At 30.8% G+C, this 23,401-nt stretch overlaps 1 protein-coding gene across 1 annotated transcript; it reads left to right on the forward strand.

Moving 5' to 3' along the window:
- Window positions 1-3,794: 3,794 nt before the first annotated feature.
- LOC132941540 (bone morphogenetic protein receptor type-1B-like) lies at window positions 3,795-23,125 on the forward strand. The gene is made up of 8 exons (XM_061009638.1): window positions 3,795-4,252; window positions 20,227-20,411; window positions 20,476-20,817; window positions 20,884-21,076; window positions 21,146-21,443; window positions 21,509-21,667; window positions 21,758-21,929; window positions 21,997-23,125. The coding sequence occupies exons 1-8, from the start codon at window positions 4,180-4,182 to the stop codon at window positions 22,135-22,137; spliced, it is 1,563 nt and encodes a 520-aa protein (XP_060865621.1). The 5' UTR covers window positions 3,795-4,179; the 3' UTR covers window positions 22,138-23,125.
- Window positions 23,126-23,401: the final 276 nt, after the last annotated feature.

Raw genomic sequence — 23,401 nt, forward strand, 5'->3', positions numbered from 1 at the left:
GAATCTCGATTCTATTATTATATTCCAAATTGTTAAATATTTTTTTTTTTTATTGATCTTAAGCCTGTCAATTATGACCATAAGATATTAATAGGGAGGGGGGACGGTGGAGTACTGTTGGATTGGAACATGTGTGTGTTGTGTGGCAAGGATTTATCACTAAAAACCCGGCTGGTCACTGGTCACCCATCCAGGAACTACTGACACAAAATACTAAATATACTAAATCACAAATACAATTTTGTATATCCTATTAGTGGAACACATACAAAATATTGAATGTTTATCCTTAATGGTGATCGGCTAAAAAGCGAAAAAAAAATAATCAGTGTGGAACTCGTCTGTCTATGTTAGATTCCTACTTGAGTGAATTTCTTTAGCATGAAAAAAAAATCAAAGTATTTACACTGTATTTACTCAAATAATAAATGGCATTGGTAAATAGGTAGGTATATTTTTGTAAAAATATTTCTATTCACTAGTCTATACTCTATTGTATAATTAAGAATATAATGCATTATTAGAAACTATTCACTATTGTGAATAAAATGTATAATTATAAAAATGTATGTGACCCACGGCAACTTCTACTTGCTTAATGTGGCTCAGTCTTTCCAAAATGATGGACACTCCTGCTATAGCTTATATAATATATGTACATTAAGGGGATTCGATACCGTGATTTTCTGTTTTTGTCTAACATACGCGCGACATAGTGTTTTTTGCCAAACATTCCAATTGATCTATTGAAGCGATAAGAATTCTGAAAACAGATTTGAATTTGCGTCAAGTCTACTTGAAATCGACTTTCTCGCATATTTGATATTATCCCCCAAATTTCTAAAAATGTCATATTAAAAAAAGTATTTAAAAATGTTCGTATTTTAATTTTTGGAGAAGTTAAAATCAAAAAAACAAAAATGTGGGAAAGTCGATTTCAAGTAGACTTGACGAAGTTCAAATCTATTTTTAGAATTCTTATCGCTTCATTAGATCAATTGGTATGTTTGGCAAAAAACACATATAAAATCCTATGTCGCGTGTGCGTTAGACAAAAACAGAAAATCACGGTATCGAATCCCCTTAATATAATCAAGCTTATTATTATTTTAAAATTAAATTAAATCGGACAGGAATACAAACACAACATAGATCGCGAGTTGTGCAGTCTTAGCACTGAAGTCACTTCACTCGTACTAGTTGTATCTTAGTTTAAAATACATGTGCACCACCAAAACTATCGGAGGTAGGCTTATTTACGTAGGTAGATGACGACGACTGATCTGCCCCCGTGGTCCCTTATTATTTTATCTTTACGTTCTAAGTGGTTAATTCTAGTAATTATATTATATTATTATTGTATACTTGCATAATATGCTTTAAATAAGAATATGATTTCAGAATATTTTGATATTTGGCTTCCTACCTACAAACAAATTGAATCTAAATATACAAAAGCAGTAGGTTACCGCAGCCCGCAGGGATAAGGACTAGACGATTAGACTGTGGTGCCGTGGTGGACGTGAGGAAACTCATACTAAACCAATTTAATATATTCTAAATAGTTAATTATGTTTCACTAACCAACTCACGCAGGTGAGTAACAAAAATATGAGACCACGTCAATTCAAAAATTGCCTATCAAATACCCCTTAAAAATGTTCTCATCACCTGAAAAAATTATATATCTATATAATAACTCTGACTATCTTTCGTCACCTTTTGGCTTCCACGTTTTCGTGCTAAAACTATTCAGATACAAAACTGAAAACATAATTTAATTACGTACCTAGGTAATTCTTTATATGCATTAGTATTTTTCGTTTTTATTGAATGATTAATACCTAAATATTACTTATATGATATCTTTATTGATATATAATATTCAATACCTATTACCTAACCTAACTATTTGTTTAAGAAGTATAGTAGGTACCTAATAAACAAGTAGTAAACTCGTTAACAAATAATATGAATTACATTTACCCAGTTATATCAAATTGTATTATTTCAAAGATCGATATACCTATATTATATAGTTGTCTTTTAAAGGAGGATATATCCTTATAGTACCTATTCCATGAATTTAGCTAAACTTAAAAGTTCTGTTCCAAATTCCAATAACGATTCAGCAGGGGCTGAGATGATAACATTTTTTTTAAATACTACCACTTCTGACTCGCACATCTGCAATCGCTCATATTAACCACATAAGATAATCACAATATATGTATATTTTATGATCACATAAAACAAAATATAATATAAAATAAATAATTATTATTAACATAATTTACAACTTAATATTAATAGTATAATATTATAGTTATACTATAACCCAGGGATGGGCAACTCAATGCTACTAGAGGGCCAATTTTGAATGTTCGAAAATCTAATATAACCCACAGGCGACAGGCCACAGGTTAGGCTACTGTGTTTGGACGCGTGTTCGTCGCGTTCTCGTTCATATTTTCCGAACATAATAATACGTAAATGTCAATCATTCGGGAGCTAAAATATCTGAATGTTCGTACTGTAATGCTACTGCACATGTGCACATATAACGTATGAAGCCGCCCCCTCTTAAATTATAGCTGAAAGGAAGAAAATCTCAAGTCTATATGTTTTTATGGTAAAATTGCTCTTCTAAATCGTAAATCCAATATAAGTAAAACTTCTATAAAATAATCCCAATTAGAAAATATAAATACTTAAATGCTTAAATTTACATATTGAGGGTTACACAGATTTTGATCAGCCTTGAACTCTTGAATTTGATATCAGTTTTTTATTATTTGAATAGGATTGAGGATTTTGGGTGTTAATTTTTATAATTGTATATAATTATTTTTGTATGGATTGATAACTACAGAGAAGGAAATATTATTTCTGCTTTCTCTCAATTATTAAAATAAGTAAGTAGTTAAGTACCTATTAAGAATTTTCTACTTTTAACCACCAAAGTAACTATAGATATTATTTTCTTCAAGAAATTAGTGGCCTCAACATAAGAAGATTGAAGCATTCTTTCTGCACAACAATCTTAGGACTGACACAAAAATAAAACGTTTATCGATGATTGATCAATGTAGCATCTATAGAATGATCAAAAGTAGAACCATTACGGAAATACATTTATCGCTCCGTTTAGGATCTAAACTCTAATGTATTCCACCATATAAATATTATATTAATTATAAATATTTCTTTAGAATATGATTATAAAATGTATTAGGCAATAATTAATATTTATTTAATACTATACCATGTATAATATGTATGGAATAGTATTACATTCGTTTTATTAAATTTAGATTTTGTTACGTTTATGTTTGAGGCAGGGTGGACAGTGGTCACTGGACACAATTGTTATATATGGAGTTTACAAGGTTTGTATATTATCTTGCATTTGACTATTTGAGTATGGACGTACAACTGTGGAAGGTATAAGGTGTGTAAATGTGCCATGTTCTGATGTCCATGCATATGTCACATTGTCACCGTCACGCTGCAATGCTTAATAATGTTATTATAAAATAATTTATATTACAATTACAATAAATTACAATTTACAATAACATTCAAATATTTCAAACATTGTGAAAGAAGATATTATTTTGTTTATGACATTTTGAGCTGATAGCATCGGCGGCGTCGTGGCCAATCATCGTAGTTTTACGTTTTTCTTCCATGCCACTTCCTATCAGCTGTTTTCTACTTGATTTGGTTTTCCATCCCATGCCCCCCAGACGACCACAATCGAATACATACCGATACCATATTTTTTTATTATTTTCTCCAGCGACCAGCACCGAGCGCAGACTACCAAGGCCCCCGCCAGCATCATTGTGGTTCTCGCGTCCGTTCTGTGTTTATCTCCGTCACTCGTCTCGTGGTGCTGGTTGTTTCTAATCATCTATATTTTTGTAATTTTAAATTTTTAAATTTACAAACATCCGTAAAAATTCCGCTCGAGCTTATTGCACATATCCGCAAACTAACAGTTATTGGTGGTTCGTATTGTTTTTATTACACAGACGATTCTCGTTAAAGCGAGCGTGCGAACGCCGCAGACCGAAATGCAGCTGCTGTACTCGACCAGAACAATATTCGTCTGATAACAAGGAACGACGAGAACGCGGATAACGTCTGGGGCCCATTGTGTCTTCGATTTCGATCATGTTGCTGATGCGAGATTTGGGCGGTGCGTTAACCATCGGACTAGGAATAGCAACAGTTGCTGCTAAATCAGGTAAAATTATCATTATATTTACTATTACAAGTGACGATTTGCACGGGTTTATCAATAATATGTTGCTGTGTGATTGTAGTTCATAGTACAACAGAGACTTTATACAACCATATACAAAATTCAAATACTTATAATATTATATACTCAATCTCATTCTGATTCTCATCTTATAAGTACTTTTTAGAAGTCATTTATTAGATCTTTATACACATACTTATCAATCGGCATCTAATGTATCATGTACCTACTACAAGTGATTCTAAAATGATTTTATACAAATATAAAATCTATTAATATGCAGTTTCATTGAAGTACAACTTGTCATGCACTTGTATTTTTAATTCAATTATCTTGATTTAGATAACCATATGTCACGACTGTGCAATTCGATAAACATAGATAGCAAATGGAGTTACCCAACATCCAGAAAAGCATACACAGTTGTTTTGTTATTCCTTCTTGAATTTTTCACGATAAGAATGTAACCACAAAAAATCAATTTAGGTATAGGTAAACCATTATTTTAATTTCTACAGAGAGTTTCAACAAAATACAACTGTTTTTATATACAATAACGATGCATTATCGTGTTGCTACTTCAAAAATATATTTAGTACCTAGGTAGTTACATTGTGTTAGGTACATGATATGTTACTTATAATTAGGAAGTATAGCAGTAACATATTGTATACAATTCTGCTCCTTTTAAATAATTTCAAATAAATAGGTACCTACATTGTTATCAAATTATATAATAATGTTTTAAATTTTGATGTATTATGGTAGTGTAACACTCGAAACTACCTACCATAACATTTTAGATGTACCTAACATTTCAACCTCAATTTGAACTGATGAGTAAAAAATTAGGAAATCTGTTTTCTTTCTAATTATTTACTTAATGAAATAAACGTACCTTCCTTCCTATCAAGTAAATTATTTATTTAAAAATGTATATTTTACTCACTAAACCATAAAACAACAAGAATATGAACAGTGTACCTATTTTAACAGTTTTTGATTTTTATTTAAGTATACTTGTATTTACGAGGGTATTTATTACCATTCAATAATATCTACTATCTATAAAATAAAAAATAGTATCTATATTTTGTCCAGTGAGAGAACACACTGATTCTGCGCATCCCTTTGAGACATCCTACTATTGAGACCACTTACACTATGGCAGGGTGTCACGTAAGGACGCACAGAAGAACCAATTTTTGTGGTATGTTCTTTCGCTGGACAGAGTACCTACCTAACTACTTTTAAATAATTAAATTTATATTTTAAAATTGTTTGTCATTACTCTTCAGTAATATTTTGGATACTTGTACAATATGCTATCTACTGATAAACCTTTATCTATAGGTGTGCCTAATAGATAATATAATATACTGATTATAGGTATTATGTGCCAATTAATTGAGTATAAAATTATTTTTAAATTGATACGCTGGTTTTATTTTTGTTATTGTCAAAATAATTAATAGTTTTTATATTGTGATATTTTTAATAAGTAGAGTTGTTAGTAGGTATACAATATATACAAGTACATATATGTGAATGGATTCATTGCCACTAGATTTCATTATGTTTCTAAATACTACTATTAATATTATAATCTATAAAATGATAAGGAACTGTGTAAATTAAAAATAATAGATGATAATACCCCAAATTCATTGTGTACTGTGTTTTAATTTACATTGTTCACTCCCATTTAGAATAAATTATGCTCTTGTTGTTGTGGTAACAATTTTGAACTTTAGAAGTATGCCGCATTTAAAGTAGGCTTACCGCTTACATTAAATTTATATACCTACACTTTTTCAGAAAACTTTTAGTCTAATAATTGAAGTTTATAATTTCCAATTAGGTACCTAAATAATATTTATGATTTCCATAGCTGTTTATTTTATACATAAACATTATAAGTAATATTAAACTTGAATGGGTTTAATTTATTTGTCTTATCTTATTTTGTACTAAGTATTATGATTTATGTTTAAATAGTGATGAAATATGTGTCTAATGGGAGTAATACTTATTGATATTAGATATTAATATATAGTATATACATATTACTAGTTAAATTATGATTACGTCAGTTTATAATATTATAAAATATTACCTACCTTTTTACTTCTTTATTCTATTTTATTTATATAACATTGAAGGTTTTAGATGGATTCTATAACTAGCTAAATTTCTCCCAAGTTGACAATGTTAAGAAAACAGGAACTACCACCCCAAACATTTTTATCCATTAAACTTTTGCCCTTCTAAACTTGCGTAACTGTCCCAGCAGTCATAAATTATGTTTTATTTGAAGCTATTGAGATCTCACCCTCCAAGAAAATGTCATTTAGTTTTGGAAGTAGGGAACATACTATGCGCTGTGGACTGTGCACCAACTATAAAATGTACCTCCCCCCGTATGTTAATCTCTGAATCAATAGGACCCTTTTGTGTATATGTATATGTATATGCATTATTATATTAAGTTTTTCCCCTTAAGAATGACTAATACATTGTGTATAAGAATCTGATATATTTACTCATATATTTATATTGTGTTTTTTTTTTCTTAAAGATGTAGGCAGTACTTATTTAAAACTGAATAAAACTATAATACTAAATCATACAATAATTACCTTTAAGTTATTATTTTTTTACTTAAATTAAACCCCAATCAATCTAAAAATAAAAATTTTAAGAGTCAAATTCGAATAATCTACTTATACCGTGTGTCCGTGAAAACTAGGTTCACTCAATAACTTAGTACCCTATACATATTTTAGAATTCTGTCTGTAGGAGATTGATAATTCAATGGTCTAGTTTCATGTCCTGCAAACAGAACTCAAAAATATGTATAGGGTACTGACTACTGAGTAATATGTGTAATTTAATTATACAGTGAACCCTGTTTTCGTGGATACACGGTTACCTAATTATAATAAATTATGACTTGAATAACCTCAGGTATTTATCATATGATCAAAATAACCGTATTTGTATTTTAGGTATTTAAAACATATAAAACACACTTAATTAAATAAACTATTTGGCTATATTCTCAATTGTGCATTAAATATGCACCTATTTATCAAATTCTTTAATATCTGCATTTGGTCTGCATATAGTATAATTACCACTTACCAGAGTTATTTTAGAGTTATTACCTGGTTCTTATAATATATTCATTGATCTGATTGATTAGTATATTGAAAATAACTTGCATAATTTTATCGTTTTATTAAAAATGATGTAACTGATTGTATGAACATACTGTGTAAATATCTATATATTTAAGTATATTTTATGTCTTACCATATTATGTATTTTCAATATTATTTAAATCTCCGTAGCCAATGTGTTTAAGTGGTATTAATATACCTACTTATTATTATTCAAAAATCAAAACTAATAGATAAAGATCAGTAATATGTATAATATATATATTGTATATAATGTATATATTAAAACTAAAATATAGAATAAAATTGGTAGAATTGATTTTATTTAAATTAAATTTCTAAACAATTATGAGTTTAACAGTAGATCTTATGCCCTTCATCTATATTATTTTTTATTTTATACAACATGTTAAGACCAAAATTACCATACATTTTTTTTATATATGTAGGACTCAAATTCTATTGATTCCTTTTAAGATTTATCAATACACTTACCTACTTCTTTATTTATTAAATAGTGTCTTATATTTTTTTTATATTATAGTAAAAGTGTATTACTTATTACTAGTCTACACTCCAGTCCACATGACTACATCTCAAAATGAATCTACCTATTTTATGTATTTAAGTATTTAATACTAATTGTAGTTAGTTATGTAGGTATCTATTTATATTTTTTATTAGCATAGGTATTCGTTTATTAAAAAAAAAATATGTTATCCTTTATCAATTGCAACTGTTATAAGAGTGTTATGTAGGCATACATTCGAAATTGTATTAAGTAGTAAAACAAAATTATTCACTATAGTCTCTTTTTACTAATAATGAATACGATTGTTTTGTATATTTATAGGCATAATATATGATTATTTTATTGTAATTTAATCGGGGTTTGCTTATCTTAGAAAACGACGTTATTGTTTCGTTTTCTTTGTACAAAATATTATAATATTCTTCTCGCGTAGGTACTCCAAGTGTGGACGCTTGCTTACTCGTGTGGCGTTTGAAAATACAGATCGACGGAGATACGTTTCTTTGTAACGGATCATTATACTTCAGTAATAGGGTTTCCTTGGTGTTTGAGATGTATGTTCGCTTCAATAAATCCATAGAATGTGAAACACAACAACAATAATCTGAATAATATATACCTACCAATGGTTAATAACGTCGAAATAATCACACGCGGTATACGGATTGATAGATACTTACATATTATTAATAATTCGGCCCCAGAGTATGCAACATTTGCATAGGTATTATATTGTTTGGGAATTATCTTATAACAATCTACATTTAACCACACCATCTACCCAGTCGAAAACGAAAATATTATATTTCGCATGTATACGATTAAATCATTTTGTTAATTTAGTTTCAATTTGCGTTTTTGAAATTTTATCCTAAATTTGATAGGGAGAAGCGAATAAAAATTATTTTAATTTTCAAAAGTTAACTAAATATTTTTATCATTCGTCAATAGTTTATTTACTATTAACGTCTCTACCTACGCCCTTATATCGAATGTTTCTTTGTTTTTTTCCTAAAAATATGTTTGTTAGACGTATATTTGCTGACCGCTGTTAAATATTTTTAGCATGATATTATATTTATGTTTATTCTGTTGTAAGCGTCATCTAAATTATTGATTTCATTCAGAGGACGATTCAGTACTTCCGAGCCCTACGAAATGTTGTTAGATATTATTATTATATTTCGCGTAAGTACGTTCATGTCGGCAAGAACGGTTTTTTGTTGTTGTTGACATTTGTTAGGCAGTATAATTTTGTAATAATTATACTATACATTTGGGCGGCAGACGCGCGTACTGCTCGATGGGTCCGGCGGCGGATGTTGTAAGGATTTTTTGGATATATGATTTGAACGTGTGGCGCCGTTTTTTTTTTTTTAACGAGTCTTCGGAGTCTGCGGTGTCGGGTACGGGCAGCAGCACAACACCACCGCAGCCGACGACGGTGTCCTTGACCCTCCCCTCAGGCAATGCACACCCGGCCCTCGGTGGCGGACGTGGTTTCTCCGCCGCTGCTACGTGTAATAATAATAATAATAATCACCGTCGTATCGTGTATAATAATATTATGTACGTGCACACGCACCGTGTACGCCTGGCGTAAATCGCGTCGAGGTGTTGGGCGGTTCACGCCTACCACGCGCGCCCGTCACGACTCCGCGGGGCTAATAATATGTAATGTATCATTATGTATGCGCGATAATAATAATAATACGAAAGGAAATCATGGTAAAAAAAAACCAACGATTTGGATCTCGGAATTTATGAGAAACGATTTGCATCCGTCCGTCGCACGCTCGGTCGGACGACGACGACGACTTCCGCGCCCTAAAGTCACTTCGTCGCCACGTGTAGGCATGACGAACCGAGTCCGGTCGTCCGCGATGAACCCCGCCCGCCCACGAGCCGTGCTTGCACGCGCCGTCGGTCGTCAGCCTCCGCCACGGGCGCGCAAAAATCGTTGTTACCCGGGGATAACGAATAATATATACCTACCATGTTATTATTATTTATCCACGAAAAATCGCTGCGTGGTGTCTATGTTACACTAGCGATATACTTCAAAAAAGTTATCAATAAAATCGTATACTGCATAATACAGTGCATACCTTTTGTCTTGTTATGCGGCATCGTTTGCAAAATGTCTGCACGAGCGCGGAGCTGTAATGATTTTTATTTTAAGTACACGCATAATATTATACTCTTACGGTGTGTTAGTGTGTACACACTTGAAATCATTCGGAGAGATGATTAACAATAATTAAGAACTCGCGCCGGGTTGTTCTCCCGAGTTATTATTGGCACTCCCAGCGCAATGGTAATCATAACAATTTATTAGTGGTTAATGGATATATATTTTTATAATGTGCGCTGGCGGTTGGCGGCGTTGATGTAGTCGTCATTGTACATTTGGAATTTAATTCTACGACTCGTGTACACGCATACGAAACACACGATAGACCATCTGTAAAACGTGTATAATACAGTGCATGCAGGTGTTGTACAACACGATTTACGGGTTCACGTTTATTTTTATGTTTTTTAAACGTCTACAATTAATGTACAATGGGTTTAATAAGTGTCAAAACCCTAAGCGTTTATAATGACAGATTGAGGCGGGCGGCTGTATTATAGTATACGCGTTGTTACAGCTATAATAGTGGAAGACTCTCTCCACAAACACTTTACAATACAATATAATATAATAATAAAATGTACATGAAACGACGTCAGCGTAGCTATAATATTATAATGGTATTTAATAAATCTGCACTCATAAATCAATCGACGAAGAAGATATCCAATAATCGTTTTGATAAACGAACGTAATTATACGAATGTGTGTAATTAATAATTATATAGTATTAAGTAAATGCGTATACTGTAATCTAAATATTAAATTGCGGTCGTTTCTATGTACAATGTACTATGAAGTTTGGTATTTTTTTCTTTGATGTAGAAAATTCTCAATGTTATTTTTCTTTTTAATAATGTTTCACGTCTCGCACGATAACACAAATTATATTTGTTGGTTGTTATAATATACGAAGAGGAATAAAGACACGCAAATTCCAAATACGGACATGTGTCACACGTGCATTGAAATATTTCACACTTTTAAAATCCGACTGTCGCGTTTTGCTTGCGAAAATATATGCCTCGTTAACGACAACCACGGTGCAAGGCTGTTAGTGAATAATTCCATATGGGGTATGTGCGTGTGTGTGACTGAACGTGAGAGAAGCATATGCGGCCAGGATAGGATCTTATATTCTCATCGACGGAGATGTAATATATACCGTATGCGTTTTATTTATCCGCAATAATGTAGTTAGGTTCTCCGAGATGGTGGCGACTGCGCGATCCTTGAGAAATCCGGATTCACAGGAGACCAGATCAAATCAGTTTTGCCATAAAAAAAAATTGTTTAAAAATAAGAAGAAGTAGGTATATAATATATATATATATATATATATATGAGTAAAACGGAGCCGTACAAATCCTTTTGTGCATACAAAGTCGTTGCGTGACAATGTGAGAATTGTTCCGAACGAGTATTATTATTATATTTATGTATACACGTTGTATTCCTTCACGGCTACAGGTATATAATATTATGTGTTTTTTTTTTTATTTATTTATTTATTTATTTTATTCTACCTCCCCTCTCCGGCCCCCCATCTCGCGGGCCGTGGATCTTTTATACCGATCGTAATACTGCTAGGACTTTTATATGCGTACGTGAATATAATATATACGTGATGCGCGCGCGATAGATGCGGCATCCGATAATGGGAGGAAAACGCCTGCAATGACATACACACACGCACAAAACATTTATGTGTGTATGGCTCGCCGCGGTACGTGTGTGCACGCACATCGCGCGGGATTAGGCCGGCTGCCGTTGAATAATTGTGATGCCGGAGAGAAGAAAAGAGAAGACGAATGTGTAAGTTGGTGCCAGATGGTCCGAGGAATATACTGTATACGCGCGTATAATAGGTACATAGAAAACCGGTCGGCCACACGTTTGTCTCGTTATGGTCAACTAACCGTTTGCGTAAACTGCTGCCGGGCATTACATTTGATAAAAACCAAACGTTTAATGTAACATTTCGTTACAGTTCGTCTTTATTATTATTATTTTTTTTTTTTTTTAACTCAGCCTCCAGCGAATACTTGAAAATATCCCCAATACAAGATTCCATATCTTAATTGCATGTTATATATATATATATATATATATTATAGTATGTATAAAAAAAAAAACAAATACTTTTATTTACTTGTACGTGTGTGGTATTAGTGTATGACACCATCGTTTTTCGAACGTGCTTATGACAATTGGTGAGATGCCTGACCCAGAAAACCCGTTGTTTATCATAAAATGAGGTGTTGGCAAAAACGTGATTTTTTTTCCTCTTTTCCGTACACCTCGTATTTGGTTTAAATTGGATTATAAAGGTTTGCTTTGGTAATATATAAGGTCAACGTACAGAATAGCTGTGTATACTGTGTATACCTACATTATTTGATAGGTATGAATATCGAAGGTTTTTTCTTTGACAAAGAATCGGTTCGTGATCGTTAGCCAAATACGTGACTTTTTCAACGTATTCGGGATAATTTTGGAACATTTTCAAAAAAAAAAACAAACAAACTCACAAAGCGTAATCCCTTGTGTTGTCGTAACTTAGATTTTCAATTTTAGAATCGCTATTTTTACTATATGATATCCTGTTAATATAATCTGAAAGTAGGTATTTTTTCAACATGGTTTTCATTTCACATTTATAACTTAAAACTTATAACTGCTATAGGTATTTGCCCTGTTGGGTGTTAAAAGATTTCATAAAAATAAATTGACTGTCATCACTTTTGCAGGAACAGTAAAAATGCTTCTGTTTTCAATTTTAAAGGGTTTCTTGTAGAAAATTGGATTTAGTTAATACTCTGAAAAATCAAAAGTAAACAGTAGTTTTCAAAATTTTCGTGGAAAATGAGCATTTTTATGCTATACCAGCTTTTGATGAAATTTTTTTTGTAATACACAAATAAATAAGTATTATTTAATGTATTGTAGGCACAACTTTTTTTATAGTAATTTCAAGGGCAAATGTCCACAAAATAAGATACCTATTTAAACATAATGATTTTAGTTATTTTGTTGTAATTCAAATAATATTATTTGTATGGACTTGAAACTTTTCACTACATGTATATTATTATTTGCTATATACACGATAAAATTTTAAAAATATTAAGATTCATTATAAGCTATTTAAACCACGAACATATTTACACTGTTCTACGCAGTTCATCAGTATTGACTAATAGTAAATAACAGCTAGTTATATTATATGATAGGTATTATATTATAGATTATAATATGTACATGGGATTTGTGTTTGGAAAAAGTAGTTGAACCTACCTTGTTATACTATTAGAAAAATTATTTACAAAATAACAATGAATATAGGTTTGTAATAAAAATATATACTAAAATAAATACTATATATTTCTAAGTATATTTTATAGACAACCGCCGCTCAGAATCGTTTTTCGTGTGCAACAATTTATCATTGAATACAAATTTAATACATCCCTTACAGTGATCTACTTAATGATGAGATACACATAGACTATACACTATACAGCCTTTTCTGGTTTTCAAATTAGTGGTGTATTTTTGGTAAAGAGGTGGATAACTGAAGAAAATACTTTTTTTTAAATATTTGCCAAGATATTGTAGATTTAGATTATGTATAAAAAGTATTCCATATTATTTTCTTGTACAAAATAAATAAAGATACATGTAGGTATAAACTGTATAATGATATAGATAGATAATATACTAAATTTTAAAACAATTATAGACTTCCTTCCGGAAAAAAGTTTAAAATAAGCCACTGAATATCGTGAATATCAATTACTATATTGTTTAGTATTTTAAACCATTTATTTATTTATATAAAATATTAAAAGTTTAATTTTGTAATGGTCTTCGTCATGTTTTGTATTCTGTAAATTGAGTATTGACACAATTTTCTTCTTGAATAGTAAACATTCTATACTTTTGAAATTGTGTGGCGAATATTGGCCAATAAACTATAAGTAGTATAAATTCACGTACTCCTTTAGTTGTAATTGGATTTACCTTCAATTTTCAACACTAATATGTCTTTTTACAAAAATACCCTTTATAATGATATTTCAATGACAATGAAACGGAGTTTGATGAGAACACTCGGTAGTTTGTCGGACAAAGCGTGACCGTAAACTAACGTTTTTCCATCGAAAAAAAACATCAAAATAAATTACCAAGACGCTGATGGACCGAGGCTTCTCGAGAAAAGATGGCAGGTATTGTATTTTTGATAATGTACTCACACCTGGCCGTATATAGTATCCTATTGTCTGATAAAATACAGGTGTCGTTGACACTGTGAGTTCTACACATACCTACGCGATTCTGTGAGCCGCTACATTGCATTTGTCACGTTTCTGCATTTTTAAAGGTTTCGATGGTATTTTTGGAATTTTATATTAGTTTAAGATAAATATTAAAGTAATTTATGCTACAATATAAATATGTCATTCAATTGTTTATACCATACGTTCTACCAAATGATACATAGAAATATTTTCTTGATAAAAAAAATACTTATGCGTAGGTATTATAGTAGGTGCTATGTTCAACTCTATCTCAGAATATTGTATTTATCATGTTATGTACGTTTTCACTAAAACTACAAACCACAATCACTAGGTACCTATGTATAAATTGATCTATAAATACCTATTTATTGACCAATGTATACTTTAGAACATATTAAATTATTGTAGTTTACCTATAATTAAAAGAAAAATATAAAATAAAATAATAGATATCATGTAATTGCTTGAAATAAAATTATACTTATGTTCTTATTTTATTTGGCATATAATAATGTCCCTTATTACTTGCGATTTAAATTAAGTATGGTAACGTATAATTAATAGGTTTATATATTCCTAAAAACAATTGATTAAGTATATTATTGTATTAACGTTGTTACTTGTTTTCAAATCCAATATTAACGATTTTTGTTTCATGGAAAAAAACTTTTCCTACTCCAAATAATTATCTATTTGTTTATGGAAAATAAATATAGTTATTATGTAATAACTATAATATTATTTTCTGTTTTTATCATTATGAATTATGATAGTACCTATAGGTATGTATAAATTATAAATCATTTATTTAATAGGTATCTATTATATTACATTTTGTACGTTAAGGGGATTGGAAACGGACAATTATTTTAACCAAAATGTACCAATCTTTTGTAAATCATACCAATGGATCTGATAACACAATAAGACTTCTGAAAACTGATTTGAAATTTGAATTCGTTAGTATGTCTACTTATGATAGATCAGGTCACATTTTAAAATATTAATTTTTTTTTTTTTTTGGTTCATATGTTTTTTATTCAATCTGTTACAAAAAAGAAGAACAATAAGAACAATTGATGGTTTATAGGTTAAAATAAATAAAAATAAAGAGACAGATTAGACAGACTGTAAAGGCCACCCAGCGGAGGTACTACGACAAAGATATTTAATTTAATTTTCAAATAATCAACATTTCGTAAATTTTAAATATTCAAACAACATTTATAAGAGTTTAGGATTTAGGAACAAAATGTGAACAAAATATCTTAATCGATCTCAAGTACCCATTAACGAAATCGAATCAGTTTTTAGAAGTCTTATCGCGTTATCAGGTCCATCGGTACCTATTGATTGACAAAAGATTTGTACATTTTGGTTGCAATATAATTCTGTTTCCAATCCCACTAATTATTATTTTAACATTATATATTATAGTTATTATAGGTACAAGTATTCGGTAAACTAAAATATTATATAAAATAAACATAAATTAATTTAATTGGTGGTAAAATTTGAAATTAATTGCCAAGTGTGAACAATTGGAATAATATATTTTTGCTATTTTCTAACCGGTCGAAGAATATAATATGTGTAATATCTTACATTAAATAAAATATCAGACTATATTGTAGATTATTTAGTTTTATTTTACTGATTTTGCATATTTATGTCCTAATTCAAAATTTATTTTTAAACTTCTTATTGAAAAGCTGGTTAGTTTTAAACTAAAATTTTAATAAAAAGATTTATATTTTTGTCAAATTTGTATCTATATTAATTTAAGTCTTACGACTAAAAAGTATATGTATATGATGAATAAAGATACATACTACATTTTTTACGGTATTTGGACGCGGGGGCTCCCCCGTGCCTTTTTCCTCTCGAATTTTAGCAGTACTGGACGTTTCCACCCTGGACCTGAGACATTTCCCCACTGAATCAATATATATTTTTTTTATACATAATAATAGGTTAGAAAATAGGTTCTTTTATTGTAGCCGATATATATACAATTATCATATCGGCATCTATCGACTATCATGTTATGGATTTATTAGGTTGTTATTTCTTTATACCCATTAAATGGGTAATGATTGATAAACCAAAGTTATGTGAAAGTATTATTTAATTATATTTATATAGTAATTTAACAATTATTTAATAAAAAATCTCGTATATAGTTCATTTATTAATTTACATTTTGCAGTTACTATAATTGTAATTTGTATATTATTCTTTAATATTTATATAGTGAATTTTGTATTGGCAATAGTGTTATGATGACGTATTATTGAATTATATTTATATAATATTAATTAGGGTATTAATTAAATAGTTTGTACATTTATTGATTTGCATTGTATACTATTGTTTAGTATTTTTACTTTTAATTTTTTGTCTGGGAGGAAATTGTCCCGTTCGAGAGGAAACGTCTTAGAATATTTTTTTACGCAGTTAAAAATAATAGTTTTGTTCGTCTCACAGTATGACATTGTATATATTATTTTGTTTGTTCGGGGTAGAGAAAAAAATGACTAAACACGAAGTAAATCTGACTGCCTGGGTTCATTATGTACGAAAAAAAGTGAAAAAGTGAAACTCTTATCGTATTCCTAACCGACCGCAATAGTCTTAATTATTATTGTAGGGGTGTTCGTTGTTGACTAAAAACGTGACGATTCGTTTGAATATTATTTTAAATTGGTCCGTGTCGTACCCAACCGCGTTATATTAGGACTTCTCGGATAAACTGTGTGAACACTGGAACATGTGTGCAGCGTTTACACACCGGCGTGGGGTGTTGCATGACGTTCCTAAACAGGTACCGAACACGTATTATAGTCGGAATAATAATACGTAGTATAATATATTATAATAAATAATAATAAGGGTACTTTGTGCGCAGCGTATAGCGTCGTCGGCGTGGTGCACATGTGTTGTGCCGCTGGTCGTACCGAGAGGGGTCGTCCGGAGAAAGATCTGCTTGTGTGTGTGCGTGCGACGGCGCTCCCGTCTTCACCGCCTCGCCCGCCGAACGTGATTCTGATGCACGAAAACAGATTGTTGTGCGTGCGGACAGAGAAACGTAGACGAAGAGAGACATGCCGAACGAGAGAGAAAGACAGCGACCGCGAGACGTTATACAAAAACGAAACCGGTCGTGTCGGTCGGTGCAGCTGCTGCCGCCGCCGCTGTCACCCGTTGACGACCGTCTTGGTGTTGCATGTGTTTGAGCGGGCCCACTGATGATGCGGCAGGGGCGGGGGAGCAGGGTTCAACGCAACAAATCACGCGGTGGACGTGAAGGGACGTGGCGGGGGGGGGGGGGGGGGGGGGGCGATTGCGTTCATTGTGTGTATGTGTGCGAGCGCGCTCTTTTCTCGTAAGCCGCTTTGTGATGGTGGGTGGGTTGCTTGGCGGGTGGTTAGGGGGGAACCGGTGGACATCGGGTGAATGGTGGTGTTTGCGGGGTAACGCGCGATTGTTTCTTGGACACCCGACACCTTTGCCACCACGGTCCACGGATTGGAATTTATTCCTCGGCCGGCGGAATCGACGCCTCCGACGTGTGACGACGACGCGTCCAGCCGTCGCGTGTCGGTGTGCCGGAAAATAATAACATACGATATTAATATTATTATTATTATTTTTGTTAGCATGATAATAATATTATAAAGTATTTTAATTTTACGATTTTATTATAATGCGACGACGACCGTAATCTGACACCCCCAGAAACCGGACGGCCGCTCCCGTCCGAATACGTTATTATAATATTATGTTTTTATTAATATTATTTTTTATGAATTGATGCATGCGTGTATATAGTATTTTCGGAGATCAAATTTATTGTTGACTGTTGTCAATTGTTCCCGTAAATAATATTTGGGTCGACATCTTTTTCGGAATTTAATATCGACCGTGGTTGGCTATAATTTATAGTAATAGTATAATACATTATATTGTTTAGGTAGGTATATAATTCATTTATATCGTTTTTCAATTCGGCTTGGCGTGTGTACGTTATTATAAGGAAGCAAAATGTACTTAAAAGTTAAAACCCGTATATTATGTTTTTGTTCAATTATAAGCATTAAAACAAAACGATCAAGTCTCTGCGGTATATTATTTTCCTTAAAAACCCAGTGGGTCCCGTAGACACACCCGAAATTATGTTTTATGTACTGGAGCCTAGAGTAATAAAATCGTAGACGCCTAAACGCAGGTAACGAAAAACCCATCAGTTTTAATTAGTCTTCAGGTTTATAATAATAAAAAAATTACCCGCTCGCTCTCACATCATCCAACGAACCGACTGACTCCTACGTGTTTAATATAATATAAAATAATATAATATCAGATCGTCAATGCGGGCATTCAAGTCTCTCATTTTCTTTTCCTCTTGCGATTTATAACCGATTAATAATTAAATGTCTCGGTAACACCATTATGCCGCCCACTGGCACATAAATCATAAATTATGTAAATTACTGTATAAAATATTCATATTATATGAATAACACGTATTCATATTTTTCTGACATGAGTTTTTAAATGGTTTTTTTAGGTGTGACAGATTTAGTTGCATTGTTGTAATATCTCACAGCATGGCTGTGTGAGGTTTGAAATCGCTTATCTTAGTGTGTATACCGTATAGACAGACCAGGTTTTTATTATTCAACGTTTTTATGTAAAAGGGGTTAGTTGGATTGACCCAAACGCATATACTGCGTATCCATTTTGAATTTTTATACATAGCACATAGTCGTCGTCGTTGTTGGTTAACAGCTCTTTGTGTCTGTTTTTACCTGTACTCTCTTTACCTTTTATGATGTTTAATATTTATAAGGCAACAGGTGTTTTTTTTTATTATTATTTTTAAAGTAGGGGGAAGATTTAAATAGGATATTTTTATCCCTAATAAAAACGATTTCTCATCGTTCGCTTGCTCGTACATTTTTAAAGTCTTCGATTTAAAACGGAAAGTTAAATAAATATTATGTGGCTGATATTCGGCAAAAATGTATATGTAAATTTCGAATTGTATATATCTTCTAATTTAACACTATTTTTTATAATATTTCCTATTTGTTTTAATATATTTTCATTTAACATTTTATGAAATGTATAATAATTTTGTTTGTAAGACTTACTATCGTAGAAATTGCTTGATTCATTGAAATTAAAATAAATAAATAACTGAAATTTAATTATTACACAAAACTAAATAATTGCATATAAATTAGTAACGAGATAAGTAATTATCAATAGCTTAAGAATACGTGGATGTATATTATTTTGTTTTGTTTTGTTTTGTTTTTTTTTTGTTACTATATAAACAATTTAGGTGGGAATAATATAGGTTAAAAAAATGAACTTGAGATAAAAAATAAATATATCATATTTTACGTATTGTCTGTGTAACGGAATGAATGTCCAGATGAATTTTAATGAAAATATCTGGGCTACCGGTTTTTATTAGTCTTTGTTCAACGAATGGCGCCGACACTACGAAAATATTTTTTGATTCTTTCTTTAATCGTCTCATAATATTTTTATTGTTTTTTTTTAACACATTAATTTGTTAGGTATCTAATTTAATTTGAATTCAAACACTAACAATTTTTTTGCAAACGTTTATTTACAAATTAATTTTGAATGAACGACTGTAAATAAATGTATTATTTAACAACATGATGTTTAATGAAAAGAAACATTTAATACCTATATATTTTATTGTACCGTAATTTATTCAACTGTTTAAATTTAAATATTTGACGAAATTTTTTTTTTATTTTAGTCCATGGATTGACGTGTTATTGCGAACACCAATGTCCAGACGGCCAGACAAATGGAACATGTGTAACTTCACGCTATTCCCAATGCTTTAGTTCTGTGCGTGAGGAGATAAACGATGAAACCGGCGAATATGAACAAATAATATCTTATGGGTGTCTTGCAGCTGGTGAACAAGGCTTCTTACAAGTAAATATTTTGAAAATTGATGTATTATAAGTAATTGTTACATTCTTATTATTTTTTTTTCTAGTGCAAAGGTGGGAATTCTTTGTATGGCCTAGCGATTCAGTGTTGCAACTCAGACATGTGCAATAAAGACATAATACCCATGTACACACCACGCAGTACAACAACAGTACCACCCAAAGTTCAAATCAATTCTGTACCTTACATAGCATTCATGTTGTCACTGGTTATATGTCTCCTAGTATCTGCAATCATCATAGGTTGGATATACCTTAGGTATAGAAGACAAGAGAAAAATCGGCTGTATGCTTTAACATCTACTGAAAGCTATATATCTGGCACCAGTAACTTGTTGCAAACGCTTATTGGTCATTCATCTGGTTCTGGTTCTGGGATTCCACTACTTGTAAGAATCAATATGAGATTAAAATAAAACATTGAATACTATTTAAAAAAATATGTTATTGTTTAGGTTCAAAGAACAATCGCCAAACAAATACGAATAGAACGGCAAATTGGAGAGGGTAGATTTGGTAAAGTATGTTTAGCTAACTGGAGAGGTGAACATGTGGCTGTGAAAGTTTTTACTACTATTAATGATCAAAGTTGGCTACGAGAAACAGAAATATACCAAACTGTTTTACTCAGACATGAGAACATTTTAGGTAAATTATTTAATTAATATTATTGATTTTGATTGTTTAAATCATTATGTTATCTAAAAAAAATTTAAGGTTTCATTGCGGCTGATTTGAAAGTGAGTGCTGGAGGTGCTCAGATGATGTTAATCACAGAATATCATAAACGTGGTTCTTTACATGATTTTTTGAAAGAGAATACTATTGATACCACTCAGCTAGTCGTGATGGCACGATCAATAGCTAGTGGCCTAGCACATTTACACGAGCCAATTAATGGTACTCACGGAAAGCCATGTATTGCCCATAGAGATATTAAATCAAGAAACATTTTAGTCAAGACTAATGGAGAGTGTTGTATCGCTGATTTTGCTTTAGCTGTCCGATATGATAGGTATTTGTTTTATACAACATATTTTTAGAAAATATAAATAATTCATATTTTTTGTATGATTTTAGTCGAAGAAATGAAATTGACATCGCTCCCAACTTAAGAGTAGGCACTAGACGTTATATGGCTCCTGAAGTAGTGAATGACACTATTGATGTGACTTCATTTAGCGCATTTAAATCTGCTGATATGTACTCAACAAGTTTAGTGTTTTGGGAGTTGTGTAGGCAAGTATTAAAATAATTTTACTTAAATTATAATTTTGAATCATTCCATTTTGCTAATCTAAAATAATACTCAATTTCTCTAATTTATAGAAGAAGCAGGCAAAGTTGGCCAGTTGGAGGATCACCTATGCTTCAAGCTGATGAATATATGTTGCCTTATGCCAATCTGGTTGGCTCTGATCCTTCAGTGGAAGACATGCGCATAGTATTGATAATTCAAGGAGCTAGACCAGACATACCTATTCGATGGAAATGTGATAATGTGAGTATAAAAATCATATAAATGTAATTTATTATTTTTTATTACAATATAATTATTTGTATTTCAGAGATTGAGAGTGATATCAGAAATCATACAATTTTGTTGGCATCAAAATCCAAATGTAAGATTGGCAGCATTGAGAGTTATGAAGACACTGCGCAAACTCGAAGATAGTGAAACCTTAGAAAACGGTATTCATCATGTATAATACAGGATAAATATAATTTTACAGCAATAAAAGCTGATATTATGTAGGATTTTATATTTTTGCCCAAGACTGTGTAGATAGAATTAAATTTAATATTACTAAATTGCTATTATCAACGTTAAATGAACACCAATGATGTTTTTTTTATCAGTTGATCTACTTAACATTTAGCTTATAAATGTGTGCCATTAATGTGTTATAGCAGTGTAAATATTTTTTTTATCCTTAAGATTATTTTTGTGTTTTTTTTTTTATATTTCTGTTATGCAGTAGAAATTGATTTTACCTTTTCAATAGGTGTTTTTTAACTATACAATTTTTTATGATGTTAAATTTGTTCTAAATGTTTTATTTGGTAAACAGTGTGTAAATAAAAAAAGAAATTACTTCCTCATAATTTAATTTTATAATCACAACAATTTCTACTGTACATATTGTGTCTTTGATTTAATTGTTTTCTTTTTTGTGTACTATACAATTAGAATTTAATTTTAAAATTTTCCTATAATCACTCAAATGACATTTACTCTCTGTATAACTAATTGTGGTTATGGAGTTGTTTCCAAAGCTGTGTAACCGATTCAAATCAGTTAATTATTTAATAATGAATTTCTATAATTGTATGATATATATTAATTATAATTATAATACTATATAGTTATATATTACAGATTATTTTTTTTACTATGTACATTAAACAATCATTGTTATTTATTTACTGCATTATAATATAATTGTTAATATAATTGTTTTTATTTTAAATGTATACTTACCTAGTAGATTACAAGTCAACCTATAAAGTTTATGTAAAATGTATAAATGTATACAATATACTTTACCTATAATTTATTTTTGATAGTAACGTTTGTGTTTTTAAGACTAAATCATTTTTTAAACTGCAACGTCAATTGTGTTGTTCTTAAAAGACTTGTACAATTTTTTCGTTTTATATAACTATAAATAAACTGTGTATACCTTTTATATTGTCATATTTATTTATAATCATATAACTGATGTTGAAATCTTAAATACTTTTACGATGAAGGTTTGATCGTGTACTTTGATCAACTGTTAAGAAATTTATTGGATTTTTTCAAAAATATCTACTTGATTATAAAAAACATTAAATACACAAAATCAACTTTTTAAATATTTAATCGTTTTTAATAAATTTAAATGAGCCATTACGACAATTTGTATACAATAAATAATATAAATAAAGTTTAACTTAAAGTATTCTAAATGTAGTAATCCATTTTATAAC

This window comes from Metopolophium dirhodum, chromosome 3 (genome assembly GCF_019925205.1).
Source record: "Metopolophium dirhodum isolate CAU chromosome 3, ASM1992520v1, whole genome shotgun sequence".
In the NCBI taxonomy this organism is placed as follows: domain Eukaryota; kingdom Metazoa; phylum Arthropoda; class Insecta; order Hemiptera; family Aphididae; genus Metopolophium; species Metopolophium dirhodum.

Coding starts and splice junctions, on each gene's coding strand:
- LOC132941540 (XM_061009638.1), top strand. CDS start 4,180: ATGTTGCTGATGCGAGATTTGGGCGGTGCGTTAACCATCGGACTAGGA. Junction 4,253..20,226: donor AACAGTTGCTGCTAAATCAG/GTAAAATTATCA, acceptor TTTTTATTTTAG/TCCATGGATTGACGTGTTAT. Junction 20,818..20,883: donor GTTCTGGGATTCCACTACTT/GTAAGAATCAAT, acceptor GTTATTGTTTAG/GTTCAAAGAACAATCGCCAA.